Raw genomic sequence first — 15,019 nt, forward strand, 5'->3', positions numbered from 1 at the left:
TACGTCCGTGTCATAAGCCTTTTGTTATCGAATTAAATTAATCGTGGTTGGTAAAACTTTGCAGGACGGTATACATCGACCTCTGACGCAACACGACGACAGCAAAGTCACTGCTGTTCACGAAAGCTATTCTTCCTTGTCCGCAGCTTATGAGGCTAATGAATTGCCAGCGCCATTCTCCTTGCAGTAATAGTTCAACTCATCACCACCGATGTGATTCCCTAGCGATTGACAAAGGTTGAGCTTGCCGACTTCGGTCTGCACAATGTTAGCATGCGAAGGGTTCATGGAGGGATTCTTGTATGTCTCACCATCTTGCAATCGGCACATGTATCCCATTGCTGGTCGCCAGTGTTGCGATTCAGATATGCGTCGCATGCCTTTGTTGTTGCGTCGGCGTTGTACACGTATTGTCCGCCGACTTCATCGACACAAAGACCTTCCCTGTGGAGGTCGGCGTTGACGAAGGAGCCCACGAGGATGGGAAGTGCGGAGAGGACGACTGAGAAATGCATGACGGCTTCAGGTTTCGAAATAGCTCAGACAGAGCGAAGGTAACGACAGAATTGACTGTAAAAGCCAGGTGCACCAAAGGATTAAAGAGCGGAAGTTGGGTACTGCTCAGAACCGGATGTGGAAACAAGATAAATAAGTAAGAACTGATGATAGAACGGATCCTCGTTCATGCTTTCATGGCCATCACTACAATTGTCCTTTGTCCATTCTCGGCGCAATTGTGGCGAGCGCGCCCCTTCTTCCAAGGTTTTGAAACGTGGTTGAGCCACCGCGGTATCGAGGGACCGCACAGCAATGCCCCAATCCCACATTCCCTCGGCAGGTGAACCGAGTGCACTATTAGAGCGGTGTCCTATTAGAAGTCGGGAATTCTATGCCTTGTATTATTAAGGGTAGATGCCGAGAACCCGGAAAGGGTTTGCACTTCATGCGCTTCGGCCCGAAAGAACGATGCGGGCGTGCTTTTGTTACAGTGATACTCGAGGAGCCACTCGACTCATGTTGCGCCTAGCGAGACCCACTCAGAATAAGTAATCCTACGGCGAGCCTTTGGGTAGGCATGGAAGAACTATTCGTACTTCGAGACAGCAAATCACCGGACAACCATGAAACCAATCAGCCGCGCACCTGAACACGTTACCTAGGTTCGTATACTCCACCACTATTGATCCTTCATAAATCCCTGCCAAGAAATGTATTGACGTACCTGTTTACCAAGATAGCTGGAATGTTAAAATTGCGTCTCAGAACCCATGTTACGATCAGTCATACAGCCGACGCTGCCAATGCGGTGCTAACTTGCTCGCATTTCTTGACGATAAGTAGAGCACGCCTCCCTGATCATGAATTCTTCTCACCACCTTACCTGCCCTGTCACTCTTTTCGTAAAGTTCTACACATTCGTTTCACCTCATATATGTACTCGCTATAATGCACTCCACTTCCTTCATCACCCTCATTTTTGGCGCCGCTCTCGTCGCGGCTGCTCCCGCACCCGTCAAAATCGGACTGGATGACGTTATCCTCCACGGCAAAGGCCACTTCACCGTTATGAAACGATCTGCCTTTGAAGAGCTGGAAGCTGCACGCAAGGCCAGTGATGTACCTCCGAAGCCTGCCTACCTTGCTGAGATTCACTTCTCCGGCAACGAGACCAAAACACCAGACAAGCAGCACTTGAAACGCGACACCAGCATTATCATTCCGAACCCCAACTCTCGTTTCTTGGGCTGGGATGTTCAGATGAGCCAAGTCACCAAGGGCGCACCGACTACTATCTCCGTCGCCTCGGGTTTCTCCGTTAGTAACAGCATTTCGGTTGGGGCGAGCAGCACTTTGACACTAGTCAAGGACTTCCTCCAAGTCTCCATGTCAATCGACTACAGCCAGACGTGGCAAACGACTCAGACGCAAACCTTCACCGCCGAGGTCCCCAAGGACAAGTATGGCGCTTTTGTCAGTAACCCTTGGACCAACCGTGCGAGTGGAAGTGTCTGGACGGGTACCATCGGTGGTGATGGAGAGTTATCCGACTACCAGGCTGACTCGTTCGAGTCAAAGCAGTTTGACAATATGGAATGGGTTGATGGTGTTATCAGTCTTTGTACAGGCGACGAGTTTCCTCTCAAGAGATGCTTGGGCGAGGGTACACTATGAGGCTGGAAAGGGCCGTGACGAGCACATACTGACTTGACTGGGTGTCGGAATCGAGGATGCATGGAGGATCAAGACGGCTTCATAGATCCAGTACAGCTAATAATGTTCAAGTGCTGTTTTGTAGAGGAGAGCGTTTGTTGTGAGACCCATCGAGCATGAGGCAATCGCATGTCGAACACCCAGCACTAGGCCGAGAGCCTGGTTGATCATGCCTCTATACCTGCATCGTTCTGTCCATCCAAGGCTTCAGCGCCGCAAGTCCGATGACAACAGCCTCCTCTGTTCTAATTGTCCTGCTGCCCTGTCCCGGAACCAAATTAACCCAAGCATCGAAAAGCTCGCTAGCCGTCGATTTGCCCAATCCCCTTGCCGCGAGAACCGGGTCGTTGGCAATAGCCGGTTCTATGCCCGCCTGGCCTCCGAACACAATAAGGAGGTGTTTAAAGGGTTTGTGAGCTTTGGCTTTGGCTGCAAACGTAGCAGACTCATTGCTGGTGTCAGTAAATAGTGAATAGACGGACTGGCCGCGTTCCGATGTTCCTATAGACATGTCATAGCCATCTGGGTATTCGCAATCGGAGAAGACGGCGCTGAGTGATGGAGCGCGTCGGACCGTGTAACCCCAGTAGTAGCCGCCTTCCTCACGTGGAAGACTGGCCGCGCATGCCGTAGCATCTAGTCGATTACATTCCTGCTGAGATAGGTGGGGCCAGTTGGGAGGTGCATCGGCGTTGGTGAAGCGAACGGTTGTGCGCATGCCTTGCTCAGGAGGGGCTTCTTTGGGGACAGGGACGCGGATGGGATGCGGCAGACCGCATTTGACGTATGCATACTCTGAGTCATGAGACAGAGATGTCCCTGAGCTGTTGTTCTTGGGTATCAATGATGCGGGCAAATGGGCTGGGCCGACAAAGACACCCTCGCGGTACCGACACCACTCGTGGCTTCGAAGATGGTGCGGCATATCCATACTTGGGAGATTACCAACCCATTTGAGATTCTGATGTTCCTTGAAGATGCTCAATCGGGGATCCTCAGCGTCGTATCGTAGATGAGGTGGGCATTCGGCATAAGACAATAAATGGCAAAGGAACTGGTCTGGGCTCTGCCATGCCTCATCGTGCTCCAGGATAGAGTCGAGGACTTGTTGCTTGGACCGTCCTCTGCGGATGTATTTTGGATCAACGACTCTGGGATCGACATTGGTCGGATCTTCATCGAATACGACGATTTCATCGACACAGTAGATGGCGGCTGCGCGTGCGATTCGTCCGACTTGGATAGTCTTGTGATCGGGCTTCTTGGCATTGAGAGTCCAGCTTCCGGGCAAAGCGATGGTGACGGTCCAGTCGCGACCTTTGGTTGGTGCGAAAAGAGCGGTAGGTTTAGAAGTATCAACGTCATCTATTTGTTGCTCTTGGGTGTCGCGTTTGCGTTTCTTGGCAGGACTGACGTTGTCATGTGGAGGCTGACGCACGGCCATGGTCAGTCTTGGACTTGAGCTGGAGCCCTTCGAAGTCACGATGTCGTGGACAAAGATGGCGCAACGTGCTCTCGGGTAGCGGGTGCGGTCGCGGGAAAATGTGAACCGGTCGGTAGGTAGCATGTTGCTACTTGAAGGTTGCAACTTTTCGGCCTGTCTTGGCGCGCCCACCCCTGTCGCACCGCGGCTTGCGGACTTAACTGCGATGTCTCTTTCCCACCATGACAGTGGTACAAGCGCCTCACAATATGGACGCGCACAGGTATGCCTAGCCACCGCCCCCTTCCTTGCTCGCAGACAAAACTGACAACCCCGTCCAGGCCCACGGCGTCGCCTGCGACGCCCACCGGCACGCTCTTGGCCTTCCTCGCCCTCTACCTCACTACGCTCTTCTCCCTCGATACGTGGGCCGCCGCACGAGGCTCCCCCTACCGCGCACCAGGCATCGACAACTCGACGCATCGTCCTCCCGTCACGGCACCGGCACGAGGCAGCTACCAGGGCGGCATGCATGGTCGCGGTCGTGCTGGACCCGGGCCTGGTAGTCAAGCGCGGGGCCGTGGACACGCCGGGAGCGTCGCGCAGACGGGCGACTCGAGACCGCCGATTCAGATGGGTGGCACAGCTGGGTGCGGCGCTTGTTTGACCTAGGGCAGGCGACGCGAGGCGGTGGGCACAGCACTTGCATGGCTGACGATGAGTGGCGGCCTAGTCTTGAGCCTATCTTGACATCTTCATTGCTCCCTTTCGCGCCAAGCGACTCGGTGATGCTAACGATACTAACTACGCTCCCCTCCGCACATTCGTACTCATCAACGTGATCTTTTTGCCCTTCTTCTTCTTTCCGCCGGCCGGCTTCTTCGCACCTTCCTCGCCTCCTTCTAAAGACATGGCTTGCGCTCGGGCAAGCATGTCCTCCTCGGCAAGCAAATCCTTCTCCCAGCCCTGCAGCCATCCATCGTCGCCATCATGATGATCCTGCGGCCCAAACACTGGAGACGCGCCTGCCACTATCGCCGTACCCCATACGGTCCGTGGCGCTGACGGGCTTGACGAAGGAGAAGCCAGCGGAGCGAAGCCATCGCCACGCCGCCGTGGCCAGGGTGGCGACGTCGAAGAGTTGTCTCCATCCATGACGGGCTGCGCGTCCGGCATGCTGCCTGATGCTAGAGGCTGGAAGTCGTCGGCGGAGAATCTCTCCGTCATGCTTGGACGCCTTCTGCGCGCAGATGCAAACTCGGCGTACTCGGCCTTTTCCGCACGCTGTCGTGCCTTCTCTTCTTTGCTCTCTTTCTCAACATGCCTCTTTCGCCTCCTCTCAATATCGGGTCGGAAGCGGTCCAGGACTTCTGGGGCAACAGTATCGGTCCAATCACATTCAAGGAAAGCAACCTCACAGCCGTGTGGTAGATGCGCCAGGTATTTTGTGCGCTTGCGCAATTCGTCATCGACTACGTGTCCCGTAGATACGTGCTCGACACGGGGAAGGATCGTTGAGGGGAACGAGGCGAAATTTCCGAAAGCCGCTTTCAAAATGCGGATGTCTAACGGAGATAAGTAGTAATGCAATAGTGCTTGGTAGAAGAAATATTCCGCGGGCGTCTGGTGGTGCTCGTGGTGCTGTCGATTGCGAAGCTCTGCAAGCGTCAGAGACATGCCGTGGCTTGCTGCTGAAGAGTGCGAAGAGACAGACATGGCCCTGTCCTTGCCATAAGCAGTCCCGACCTGGGAATGGTCCTGTACAGTGTTCATGTCTGGCGCCGTCGTCTCGTTGAATACCATGGGCGCTCTCTTCATCTTGGGTTCCGCGGGCTTGCAGGCCTCGTCTGGGGGGTTTCCGATTCCTCTAAGTTTCTCCTTGGCCTCTCGGATATTCCGTATCGCCTTGTTGGTCCATTCCATGCTGTCTTCGGCAAACATGACTTCATCCTCTTTGCCTTGGTGCTCCAGCTTCACAATCTCTTGATCATGTTGGTCCAGCATGTAGTCCTCACCGCCGCGCATTATGCGGGCATAGTCGGTCACCTCGGCGGCATGATACCAGGGGATATCTTCGTCTTTGGTCATAGCGTAGGCGCCATCGCGGGGCATAGCCAGGGTGCTTCCCGCGGATCTGACAGCCAAGCGGAGAACTACATCGCCTCCCTCGCGGGGAGGCTCGCCCTCCTGGCCTGTGTACCAACGCACTGGCCTCGTTTCAGAGGCGTATATGGTGTCGAAGCACAGCGGGCATTTGCTCGAACGCGCCCGCTTGTCTCGGGCCTTGGCGTCGTCTTCGGAATGCATGTAGCGGATGAGACATGGGAGACAGAAGATGTGGCCACACCTCGCCATCCTGGGGGCTAGGGGTGTGCCAAGGCAGATGGGACACGAGGCGTCTTGTGAAAGCTCGGAAGCCAGGATCTGCAGGACGTTGTTCCAGTCGAGGTGGACATCCGCATCGACACTTTGGGCGCGGTAGTCGCCGCGGGGGTCTACGATGAAGCGGTAGTTGGCGTGCACGTATCTGCATGGTGTTAGCGGAATGGTCGCCACGGTGCTGCTCCCGCTGGGACTCTCACCTTGCCTTGTCTACGGCGTGGTAGCCCGAGCCAAGGCCCCACGTCGGGTTGCGCCGATAGCTCCTTGCGTGGCCATGGGCGGCATGGTTGGTTGGGCGGGGCGGCAAGCTGAAGTTCATGAGGTGGGTAATGGACGTCTGGCCCTTGCGGTTCTGGAAGGGACGCATGGCGAGAGACTCGGCAATGGCATCCTCGTCCGTCTGCCTGAAGCGCTTCGACGCCTTGTGCTGTTTCTTCTGCTGCTGCGAGTTGCGGGGAGTCGGCAATGACCGCGCGGGCGCGCCACTACCCCGCGGCTGCGTGGAGAAGCTGCTGGTGCTGGCGGAGGGCGTCTGCGTCTGGGCGGGTGAAGCGGGCCCCGAGGGAGCGGAGGCCTTGGACGAGGCGGCGGCGGTGGGCGGATTGCTGGACATGACGCCCAGCTAAGGGTTCACGAGCAGGACAAGGGCGAATAATGCGAGTGCGGTGGTATGTAGCTGCGAGGGTTGGCGTCCCCAAGAGGTGGCTTGGAGACGACGAGAGTCGCAAGACCGAGTGGCGATGGTGCTCTGACGACAGCGTCTCCGCACAGACGGCTGCGATTGCCCTTTCGGATCACGTTGGCGCGGCTTCTTGTACAACCTCATCGATTCCGACCCCAACAGCAATCCACCCCGACCTCTAGTCGTCCTGATACCATGACCCCGCAGTCCCACTAGACACTCCCCTCGACTGGTCGAGGCAACACGGCCTCCAGCGCCCACGATGCCCGGCCCGTACCTGCCTGGCAGCAGAAGGCACGAGCAGCAGTACTACCACCACGCGATGCCGCCCCAGACACACTCGCCCGTCCACCACAATCCCTATGCCGCGCCCTACCACCACCAGCAACACCACCACCAGCAACATCACCACCAGCACCACCAGCACCACCAGCAGGCACCGCACCATGGCCCTCTCCACGCCTATGCCCAGCAGCCGCCGCCGTGGTACTCTTACCAGCAGCCGCCGCTCCAGTACGCCATGCCTCCGCGCCCGTTCCAGCCTCAACCCCATGCCTCGCCCGTCGTCGTCTCTTCGCAGCTGCACACGCTTCCCCCGCGCATGCCCACGCCGGCGCCGCACTCGCCCGCTGCCATGACTGTCGACGCCCCGCCGCCCTCGCCCCATTCCGTCACATTCAGGCCTTTCTACCCGCCTCTGCCCTGGCTGTCCGCCCCCGACTCCGTCTTCCCGCCACGCGCGACACCCCGCCGGCGAAGGCGCAGGGCTCCCGTTCACATCGAGGACCAGGCTCTGGCCCTACCCTCGCGTGACGCCACGTACCTCGACCAAGGCACCCACGGCCAGCTGACCCCGTCCGAGGAGCCCGACGACTCGCAGGCTTCTACCATACCGGCACCCTCTGACGCTGATGTCGATACTCCGTCCACCTCACACCCGCCTTCGGAAGTCGATCTGGCGCAATCTGCCCCGCCGTCTGCTGCAACACCATTGCCCGTACAATCGCCAGCCCAGCCTTCAGCCACTGTCAAGCAACACGCCCGCAACCCCACGATCCCAGCCGTGCCCCGCGTTCCTGTCAAACCAATACAGGCTCCCAGTGCACCTTCGATGACGCAACAGTCGGTTAAATCGCCCGCCGGCACTCATCAGGAACACACCCAGAATGGAGACACTACAGCAACAACACCCCACACAGGCCCAAACTCCGAAGAGACTCCAAAGGCATCTCCGCCTCGGCCGGCAGCACCAAAATCCTGGGCAGAGCTGTTGAGGGCAAAGAACACTCCCGCCGTCGCGCAGCCAGCTCCCTCTCCCAACAATACCTTGGCTATTTCCAACGGCCCTGTAGTACCTAGCAACACCACGCTTGCACACGTTCTGGCGTCTTTCTCAGTTGACGCCGAGACAAAGGCTTCCTTTATCGAGCCTCGAGGGCTTGTAAACACGGGCAACTTGTGCTACATGAACTCGGTGCGACCTAACCCGCTACTCTACTCTGTGCCACGCTGACTTGTCTTGCAGATTCTCCAAGTACTACTGTTCTGCGTTCCCTTTTACGACTTCCTTGATCAGGTGGCAAAGCGCGCTGCGCACAGCTTCAAGTCCGAAACTCCTCTCGTGGATGCCATGATCATGTTCCTGCGCGACTTCCGACTCATCGACTCTGCCGACACCGTCGACCAACTCCGTCTTCGGCTAAAAGGCAACGAGCTCGAGCAGTACGGCGACCCGCTCACACCAGAGTACGTATACGACGTCATAAAGCGTCTACCTCGATTCGACAATATGAAGAGGGGTCAGCAAGAAGACGCCGAGGAGTTTCTGGGCTTCTTGCTTGCTGGACTGCACGACGAGTGCGTCCACATCATCAAGAGTGGCAAGCAGAGCCAGTCCGCAGACGCCGTCGCATCCCCCGGGACCGCACGATCAGGCTCCATTGATGGTGGTTGGGAAGAGGTTGGGCACAAGCAAAAAACTTCTATTACACAAAATTCTGGGGCGATTGATGTTGAAAGTCCCATCACCAAGATCTTCGGTGGCAAGCTGCGGTCGGAATACAAGAGGCCAGGCGAGAAGGCCTCGGTCACACTTGAGCCGTACCAACCCCTCCAGCTCGATATCGGTGAGCCCAACACTAACAACATCTCTGATGCTCTCAAGAATCTTACGCGTCTCGAGACGTTGGATGGTGCGGCTCGGGGTTCCAAAGCTTCCACCAAACAAGTGCATATTGAGACCCTCCCACCAGTCCTCATTCTTCACCTGAAGCGTTTTCACTACGACGAAAAGGGACCACAAAAGATTTGGAAGAAGATTGGGTACCCCTTGGAGTTGGAGCTACCGAAAGAGGTTTTTCCCCCGCATAAACGAAGCAGCTACCACATCCAAGGATGCTTCCCGCGTTATCGCCTCATTGGGGTCGTGTACCACCACGGTAAGAACGCAAGTGGTGGCCACTACACCGTCGACCTCCGGCGCCAGGAGGGCAAGGAATGGATCCGAATGGACGATACCATCATCCGCCGCATCCGCGCCGAGGATGTCGCTGAAGGCGGCGCTGAAGAGGATCCCAAGGTCCTCGCGGCCGGACTCGAGCAACACCAGAGCGATATGGGGATGAGCAAGAACTACTTTGCCCGGATTGACCTGGATGAGCAAGGGACGGACAAAGGAGGCTGGAACCAAGTCAGTGGAGCCGAGAAGCAAAAGGATAGCATCAAGAAATGGACTGGTGCTGTCAATGGCACGACAACCCCCATCTCACCGGGCAAGAGGACGCCACTGCCCAGCGAGAATGTGCGCGACAACAAGGTGGCCTACATCCTGTTCTATCAGCGCATGGAGAATTGAAGAAGTATGAAGTAAATGGGCCAGGCCGAAAGTGACGAACCGGCCTCTATCCTAGCCGCTTTATGCACGTCACCTCAGAGCTCTACTACAGCATGTACGACTGAGTAAAAATGTCACGATATGCACACCAATGAAGCGTGCAACAGATCTGCCGGGTCTGCATGGTTTACCGCGCAGCAGCGTGGTAGCGCCTTCAGGTCAATGTGATAGCCTGTGGCGGTTGTTGAGCACGCGACAAATAATAAAACGATCCAATGTTCACTCCTGCCCCATTCGTACATGCTCTGCTAACAACCACGGTACCTAGGTACTGATGTAACCCATTAGGTTAGCTGCTTAGCCCACCACCCAAGGCTCACGGTCGTGACGTGCGGGGAAGAACGCACACATGATAAGAGACAGTGCAAAGCTTCAATGTAACGCACAGCAATGTTCGATTCCAACAACCAAAGTACACTCCAATTTTCTTGATTCTACGTGAACTAAGGCTACCTGTCTGATTGCGTCTGCATCAATCGATGCAGTTCGATATTGTATCAAGGTGCGCTCGTCATTCTCTCAAATTCCATCACACACCGGCGCTCATGTGTTACCACTTATCGTGTCTACCTGTTCTTCACGGCTACCTTGTCCGCCCCCTTCTTCGCCACCTTGGTTCGCTTGTTCGTCTTTTGTTGCGCATTCCTGGCTGGCTTGTCCTTCTGTTTTTGAGCATCCCTGGCTGCATACAGTGCCGCCTTCGCTGCCGCCTTGACTCGGTCGTCCTCCTCTTTGCGCTCGGCTTTGAGTTGCTCTTCTGCCTCCTCAGCGATACGCTTCTCTGCTCTCTTCCTCGCCGTCTTCGCTCTTTCCGTCGCCAGGCGGCGCTGTTCGTCGTCGAAAACCTTGTACAATTTCTCCTGCATAACTCGGCCGACTTCGCAGGTACTTGGGCAGTTCAAATGCCCGAAGCATTGCAAGCCTTCTGGGCCATGATCGCAAATGTAATCGCCAGCGTCTGATTGGCAGCTACCCGGACACAATATCCGTTGCATGTTGAAGCAACGCAACTCGCACACGAAGTGCAAGGGATTGTCGCACGAACTGTGCCCACACAAGTGGGACGCCTGCACGTCCTTGTTCCACATCAAATCCTCAAATCCAATGACCTTCAAGACGAGGAGATTGAATTGGAATCTCCGGGTCATACCACCTGCTGTGATGCTGACCTGCCCATATCTGTGTCGCTCCCCGAATGGGTCTGCGGGGGTTGAAGCCTCCTTCGGTATCCAGCATCCGTTGTGACCAACGGCAATTCGGCCGGCAGAGAGGTGCTTCAGGAGCGTCTTGGGGTTTGACTGGCGCATGACATACTCTCGGTCGGGGTGCACTTTCGATTTGACTCCGGAGGATGTGGCGGCAAGGTCGTGATAGATCGGTTCGTTGTCTTTGCGGAGCTTGTCGAGTCGGGCTCTGATATCAGGGATTGGACCTCTACGTACGTCAGGCGTAGGAGGCATCGAGGAACGGATGGACTTCAGAACCTTGGCGAGATAGCGTTTTTGCGTTCGGGGTGTCTTGTCGCCGAGTTTACGTTGGACACGTATAAGAGGGGGAGCTGTCGGGGAACGCGTTGAGGCAACAGTCCGACGCGGTTGCTTGGCGCGTGGCTTCCTGCTCGTTTTACGACTTGGAGCCATGGTTGGTTTCTGAGATGAAAGATACAATGATAATGTAGAGAAGACTCGAGTGCAGAATAATAAAGATAAAGGTTGATTGTTGTTGCTTGCACAGCTACGCTACGCTACTTAAGTAGTAATGTTTGCTGCCTTAAATGCTAGACGCTTTGACTTCTGCAAGCCTCAGACCGCCGGACGCTTAGAGCCTACCTATGACGCGGACAATCTCGCTGCAGACAAGGTGATGAAACTAGACCCCACTGTCTGCATGCAGGGGGTTCCAAAAAAGTGCTGGCAATAACTAGGGAACCGACCCAATTGTCATACACTAGCATCCTCCGACCACCGGGTTATTTTCGGCCCAATATATATCGTATCCGCAATATCGGTCCTCCTGCAATGACAATCTCTATGCCATCGAATCAGCGACAACTTTCAGTAGCAAACCTAGGCACGTCGCGCGTGCTTACGTGTGGATGCTGACAGCGTCTTGAAAACGACCCTGCCGCTGGCGAAAAAGGAGATGGTAGAAGAGGTATCAATCGCAATGTGATTTGAAGCTGTTGGCACAATTGTCGAGGCACTGAACCGAGCGACATGGGCACACTGGTGACAGACGAGCCAAACATTACCGAATTAGCGTCGTGCGGGGAAGACACCTCGGCTCCAGCACTCGCAGGCTTACCCATCTTCGTTCTATCGGCAATTAGGTAGCTTCTCTCAGAAACTTGGGCTGTCTATACCTTTGAATACTTCTAGCGAAAGCAGTCGCAAATGTGGCCTCACACAAACGGTTCATACCTAGATAGTGACCGTCTCGTCCGTCCTGCCCGGCCCTGCCCAACATGACATCCGTCAACTGCCAAACAACGCCACCTCCCACCTCCCACGTCGTCCTCTCTTATCCAGCCGACTATGTCCTCCTCGTTACAATCAACCGCGAAAGACAAATGAACTCCATACCGTTCGAAGGACACCTTGAAATGGGCCAAGTATTCGATTGGTTCGACCACGAGCCCAACCTCCGCGTTGCCATTGTCACAGGAGCAGGCAAGAAGAGCTTTTGCGCCGGGCAAGATCTCATTCAACTCGGAAAGATAAGGAGCGGGGAGCTGAAAGCAAGTCCTGGTATGATGCGACACCCTGTGAGTGGGTTTGGGGGGCTGAGCAGAAGGATGGGAAAGAAGCCGGTTATCGCTGCTGTCAATGGGTTTGCGCTGGGTGGAGGATTCGAGATTGTTCTGGGCTGGTACGTCGCGCTTCGCTATGACTTTGAGAACGAGACAGGCTGCTAATCAGCGGCTTCACAGCGACATGGTGGTAGCGGCACCTCACGCAACCTTTGGTCTCCCAGAAGCTCTCCGTGGCATCTTCGCCGGCGCAGGAGGCCCACCACGTCTAGTCCGCAACGTAGGCCTACCCATCGCATCCGAGATGGCATTGACAGGCCGATCCATTACCGCACACCGAGCCAAAGAGCTTAACCTCGTCAATCGCATATCTCCATCCCAAGACGCGGTAGTGGAAGAGGCGTTGAACCTGGCAAATGAAATCGCAGCCATTTCACCCGATTCAGCAATTGTCACACGAGCGGCGCTGAAGGAAGCTTGGGAAACTGGGAGCGTGGAGCGGGCTACTCAACTGACGATTGAGCAGTATAACCACGGCTTGAACGCGGGGGATAATGCGCTAGAGGGGCTCAATGCTTTTGCAGAGAAGCGGAAACCGAATTGGCGACCTTCCAAGCTGTAGACGTGACTGCAATATGGAGCTTGCTATTTTGAATAGTCAACTCCCGTGCACTGTTCTGGTATAATTAGTTTTTCTTACCTATCGGTTCGTTCTGGTAATTGAACAAGTCTTCATTCTACGTGGGTGAATGTTACCCATCGTGCATATGTTGGCAAGCTTCGGTGATGCTTTTCCTAGCACACGGTGTGCTCGGCCAATAGCTTCGCACCAAATTTTACGAGGCTGCTGAACCAAGCCAGGTAGAGTAAGCACAGTACCTAGGTATGTGGGAAGAGGTAGTCATCGCATGCATCCTACATGCGCCCCATAACCCCACCTCTCCCCGCATGACAGCGCTCGGGTAGCGCTAGCTCGACATGATGTCAAAGGAAACTCCCGAGGCAGGCGCTACTAAAGCGGTTTATAATGGAGTATCTAGTCCGGAAAGATTGTTGACTCAAAGACGTTGACATTCTACTAACTTGAACTGCACGATCCAATAGAGAACTGAATACCCTGCTTTGACATCATACCCGATATCTTGCCATGGTGAACCGACGAGCTAGCGATGCAGCGGCTCCCCTAACTCAACCACCCGTTGCAACCGTCGCCAAGCGAAAACGACGTGCTTCCTGCCTAGGAGAACAAGAGCGTCGCGAACGGAAAAGAGCTATTGACCGTGAAGCTCAACGCTCACTGCGAGAAAAGACCAAAACGCACATCGCGGAATTGGAACGAACAATCCAGATACTTCGCGATCAAGATCGTAACGGGGCTACGTCGAGTCTGCTCTCCGAGATTGATAATCTACGAGCGGAAAATGAGCAGTTGAGGGATGTCATCGATAGCGTCAAGAGTGTGGTGGGGCTGGACCTTGGGGTGTCGAGCAAGACCGCTGCGGCGATCGTACCACCATACCTCGCTGATGATGGTGACGATGAGGACACTCCTCTCGCTGCGACGAGTGCCGGTACGCATAAATCTCTAGCACTGACCCTTGACTCACTTTTGATGCTAGGGCAGCAATCGCCTAAGCCAAGCATTGTCTCGTCTAGCAGTGTGACGAGACCACCTGCATCTCTGCCGGCGCCCATCGACCAGCCCACCACCCATAGTTCTTCTGAAACAATGCGCTCGCTCGATCTTGATGGTATGACAGTAATGCCAGATCTATTTCCGCCGCCTGTGGGGTCGAATCAACCACTTAGCTTGGAGCCCGTTCTCCCGCCTGTACACAAGAGCTCAGCAGAAGAAAAGGGAGGAGGCCAGCACTGGGCCCATGCATCAGCTACAGCAACATGGGCGCCCATGATGGAAGAAGTATGTTAATCATCGCCTTCTTTCCCTGGCTGACTCAGAACTACCTACAGATTTTCGGCCCAAACTGGCGTTGTCCCTCTCCAACAATCCTCCACATTGGCAACCCAGACAACCCCACCCCCCTAGCCTCATCCTCCATTTGCCCTATTTGGAAAAAGAGCAACGAACTCTTTGGCAAAGTCTTTACCTACAATCGTCGTTACTCAGGCAATTCTGACAAGTATTCATCTTCCTGCCACAATCTAGTGCCGGTCGATATCGCAGAAGCAGGACTTCTATACGCTGGCATAAAGCAGGGTTGGAACAGCTTAGCCTCGTTGGAATGGAAGAAAAGTCCAGCGCTTACTATTCTGAAACAGGTCGACGAGTTGCTGTTTGTTCATTTACCCAATGTAGAGAGGCTGGCTGTGGCGTATAAGAGCTTCAAACTGCTCAAGGTACGTCGACGCCAGCTCACCATGCATGAAGCATGCAAATCAGGAAGCTAACCTGCGTACGGTAGTATTATCTGAACGCAAGAAAAGAAGAATTAGACAGAGTACCCGACTGGCTCCGTCCAAGGTAACCTTCTCACCTAGCTACCCACCCGCATGCATTCCCTTATGCCACGCGAGCCGAGTTCACTCCTTCGTCTGTCCGTCCGTCCGTCTGACACTACGATCAGTTTCTCACAGTCATCCACGGCCCACCCCATCGCCCTTGACTTCTTCGCCTGGCCCACCCTCCGCTCCCGCCTCTTGAATAACCATGCCACGATC

General features: G+C 55.2%; 8 protein-coding genes across 8 annotated transcripts; 4 read left to right on the forward strand and 4 right to left on the reverse strand.

Annotated features, from left to right (window-relative positions):
* Positions 1-147: 147 nt before the first annotated feature.
* Positions 148-515, reverse strand: J4E79_000003 (uncharacterized protein; the record flags this gene model as incomplete). The annotated part of the gene is made up of 2 exons (XM_049348922.1): positions 148-258; positions 312-515. The coding sequence occupies 2 exons, from the start codon at positions 513-515 to the stop codon at positions 148-150; spliced, it is 315 nt and encodes a 104-aa protein (XP_049215709.1).
* A 931-nt stretch (positions 516-1,446) lies between these two features.
* J4E79_000004 (uncharacterized protein) lies at positions 1,447-2,172 on the forward strand (the record flags this gene model as incomplete). The annotated part of the gene is made up of 1 exon (XM_049348923.1): positions 1,447-2,172. The coding sequence occupies one exon, from the start codon at positions 1,447-1,449 to the stop codon at positions 2,170-2,172; it is 726 nt and encodes a 241-aa protein (XP_049215710.1).
* Positions 2,173-2,386: 214 nt separating this feature from the next.
* J4E79_000005 (uncharacterized protein) lies at positions 2,387-3,778 on the reverse strand (the record flags this gene model as incomplete). The annotated part of the gene is made up of 1 exon (XM_049348924.1): positions 2,387-3,778. The coding sequence occupies one exon, from the start codon at positions 3,776-3,778 to the stop codon at positions 2,387-2,389; it is 1,392 nt and encodes a 463-aa protein (XP_049215711.1).
* Positions 3,779-3,876: 98 nt separating this feature from the next.
* Positions 3,877-4,306, forward strand: J4E79_000006 (uncharacterized protein; the record flags this gene model as incomplete). The annotated part of the gene is made up of 2 exons (XM_049348925.1): positions 3,877-3,917; positions 3,976-4,306. The coding sequence occupies 2 exons, from the start codon at positions 3,877-3,879 to the stop codon at positions 4,304-4,306; spliced, it is 372 nt and encodes a 123-aa protein (XP_049215712.1).
* Positions 4,307-4,438: 132 nt separating this feature from the next.
* On the reverse strand, positions 4,439-6,629 carry J4E79_000007 (uncharacterized protein; the record flags this gene model as incomplete). The annotated part of the gene is made up of 2 exons (XM_049348926.1): positions 4,439-6,161; positions 6,217-6,629. 2 exons carry the CDS (start codon positions 6,627-6,629, stop codon positions 4,439-4,441), a joined length of 2,136 nt encoding a protein of 711 aa, XP_049215713.1.
* A 331-nt stretch (positions 6,630-6,960) lies between these two features.
* On the forward strand, positions 6,961-9,552 carry J4E79_000008 (uncharacterized protein; the record flags this gene model as incomplete). The annotated part of the gene is made up of 2 exons (XM_049348927.1): positions 6,961-8,172; positions 8,224-9,552. 2 exons carry the CDS (start codon positions 6,961-6,963, stop codon positions 9,550-9,552), a joined length of 2,541 nt encoding a protein of 846 aa, XP_049215714.1.
* Positions 9,553-10,157: 605 nt separating this feature from the next.
* Positions 10,158-11,231, reverse strand: J4E79_000009 (uncharacterized protein; the record flags this gene model as incomplete). Its single annotated transcript, XM_049348928.1, has 1 exon — positions 10,158-11,231. The coding sequence occupies one exon, from the start codon at positions 11,229-11,231 to the stop codon at positions 10,158-10,160; it is 1,074 nt and encodes a 357-aa protein (XP_049215715.1).
* An 824-nt stretch (positions 11,232-12,055) lies between these two features.
* Positions 12,056-12,962, forward strand: J4E79_000010 (uncharacterized protein; the record flags this gene model as incomplete). Its single annotated transcript, XM_049348929.1, has 2 exons — positions 12,056-12,459; positions 12,521-12,962. 2 exons carry the CDS (start codon positions 12,056-12,058, stop codon positions 12,960-12,962), a joined length of 846 nt encoding a protein of 281 aa, XP_049215716.1.
* Between the last annotated feature and the right edge of the window lie 2,057 nt (positions 12,963-15,019).

This window comes from Alternaria viburni (genome assembly GCF_023758015.1).
Source record: "Alternaria viburni strain BMP 2772 chromosome Unknown scaffold_1, whole genome shotgun sequence".
Classification (NCBI taxonomy): Eukaryota; Fungi; Ascomycota; class Dothideomycetes; order Pleosporales; family Pleosporaceae; genus Alternaria; species Alternaria viburni.